The sequence below is a fragment of the Arachis hypogaea genome, chromosome 13 (assembly GCF_003086295.3).
Source record: "Arachis hypogaea cultivar Tifrunner chromosome 13, arahy.Tifrunner.gnm2.J5K5, whole genome shotgun sequence".
NCBI lineage: Eukaryota > Viridiplantae > Streptophyta > Magnoliopsida > Fabales > Fabaceae > Arachis > Arachis hypogaea.
In genome coordinates this window covers 114,924,573-114,926,832 of record NC_092048.1, presented here as the reverse complement: position 1 = coordinate 114,926,832, position 2,260 = coordinate 114,924,573, and the positions used below count along the sequence as shown (strand labels likewise).

General features: G+C 29.2%; 1 protein-coding gene across 1 annotated transcript; it reads right to left on the bottom strand.

Moving 5' to 3' along the window:
* Positions 1-519: 519 nt before the first annotated feature.
* LOC112732784 (protein LURP-one-related 4) lies at positions 520-1,462 on the bottom strand. Its single transcript, XM_025781587.3, has 2 exons — positions 1,190-1,462; positions 520-1,071 (listed from the first exon to the last, which is right to left on the bottom strand). Exons 1-2 carry the CDS (start codon positions 1,427-1,429, stop codon positions 694-696), a joined length of 618 nt encoding a protein of 205 aa, XP_025637372.1. The 5' UTR covers positions 1,430-1,462; the 3' UTR covers positions 520-693.
* Between the last annotated feature and the right edge of the window lie 798 nt (positions 1,463-2,260).

Below are 2,260 nucleotides of genomic sequence, written 5' to 3'. Positions count from 1 at the left end.
TTCTGCTAATATTAGTATTTGAACATGTAAGATACATAGTATTAGAAGAAACACTTTCTTTTTCAATTCACATCATCTTTGTATTACTTTGTCTCTAGTTATTCATAGCCGCCTGTGTGTACAGTAGACACGCTTTATTGGTTAATTAAAAGAAATTATTTTTCCATAAGATAACATGAGAATTTATTATTTTTTGTTATTATTTAGTTATTAATTTAATTCTTTTAGTCTAATAATTGAATAATATATTTTATTTTATACTTTTAAACATTAATAATTAATTGATAATAAAAAATAATAAATTTTCATAACTTTTACTATTTTTCATAATATATAAAAAAAATGAAATCAAGAATTTTTATTTATATTAGTCAATATTTTTAGTTAATACTATATTTATATTAATATATTTAAACTTTCTTTTGACATTAGTAAATTATCAATTAATTATTGACGGAAAACAATAAATTGTACTACTTGTCCTATAAAAATAATAAAATATAATAAAACCCATGGAAATTGGAGGCTTAATTGCATCTTAACATATATATATATCTGTATTGTATTGGGTGTGTAAGATAAACAAGAATACACACTTACATTATATACAGAAACAGAGGCAAAATCTGAATATTACAAAACTTGTGATGTTGAAAAATATACAAAAGTAGAGAATAGATAGAATTGAATAATTTACATTGTGCCGCATATCAATCCATATGCGGTAACCAAAGCCATAACAAGTGAATGATCTGTGTTAGGAGCCACATACAAAGTTAGAACATCATTTCCCAAAACTACCCCTGAGGATGACTGCTTCTGCTTTGCCTCTGCAATGACATTTCCGTCTTTGTTTACTATCCGATATGCTGCTTCTTTCTCACTATTTCTCACTATGCAGTATTCAACACACCCTACCCTTATTTCGCACGCTACTTTCTCCCTCCTCTTCTTCTTCATCATCATCATTTTCTTTCTCTTCACTTGGAACCATGGCTTCTCCTCAATATCACTACTACTGCTATTGCATGATCTGTACCCTTCCCATCGTCGTCCCAAAGCTATTAATCTCTGCAATAATAATAAATCAAACAACTTGGTTAATTAAAAAGAAGAAGAAGAAGAAGAAGAAGAAGAAGAATGAAGCATAGTTATTATTAATGAATGAATGAATGAATGAATGAATTACCTTGTGTATGGTGCAGAGAACTCTGCCTCTAAGATCCATGAGGTTAACTTCTCTTGTACCTTTTCGGTCATAGTTATCGACACGGTACACTATGTCACCCTTGGAATCATACACAGTGCAACCATTGGAGTGGAACACTAACGATTTCATCCACAGTGTATATGTTTCTCCCTTTGCAGAAAGAGTAAGAGGAGGATTAGAAGGAGCAAGTTCTTGAGGGTGAATCTTGTTCTTCGCCATTATTATTATTGTGTCTGAAGGATAAGTAAGGAGTGGTGTTAGAAGCAGCTTATTTATATAGCTATAGTTGGACCTACCCATTTGTCACTTACTGGAACGAGTAATAATACTTTAACTGAAATTATTAGTAATTAGTAATGATGTGGATTAAAGAACCTCCGGATTAAAATATGAAATTGGCCGTTACAATCACGCTATTATGTATGGCTCAAGCACTAATCCATCTTTTGGGGATTAAACTTATATAATGCGTAGTTTACTGAGGTGACTAAAAGTGATTGGGTGCCAAATTCGGTTAAGTGGGGTTAGCTGAAGCCACTTACCTTTTCGAAATTCTATTATTCGCGTTGTTTCTCATTAGTTTAGGTAAAGGGCTATTCATGAGAAAGGAAGGCCATGGATTCACTCGTGAAATTCTCATTTTTAATAAATTGACTAGTGACTTCATTTTCACTTTAATCAAATCAGTTTTTTTTTTTATTTTAATTTTAATATATAACGGTGTTTTGAAAGGCTATTCTTTGAGAAAATTATATTTTCTAAAGGTTAAGTAATTAACAGTTTTTTTGTTAGTCATAGCTAATATTACTGTTTTCAGTTTTTTTTTTTTTTCGAAAAGGAGCGACATTATTTGTTAATTACTTTTTTTTATTATGTTTGGCTCTAAAAATGTCGTTGATGTGTTTTATTATTATGTATAATATTGTTCAAAACTTAAAATGTTTCAAAATTTTTAATATAAATCTTTGACTTTTATATCTTCAAAAAGTACTCTGAAAATAAACAAAAATTGAAACAGAATAATTGAAAAAATAAACTAATTTTTTTTAT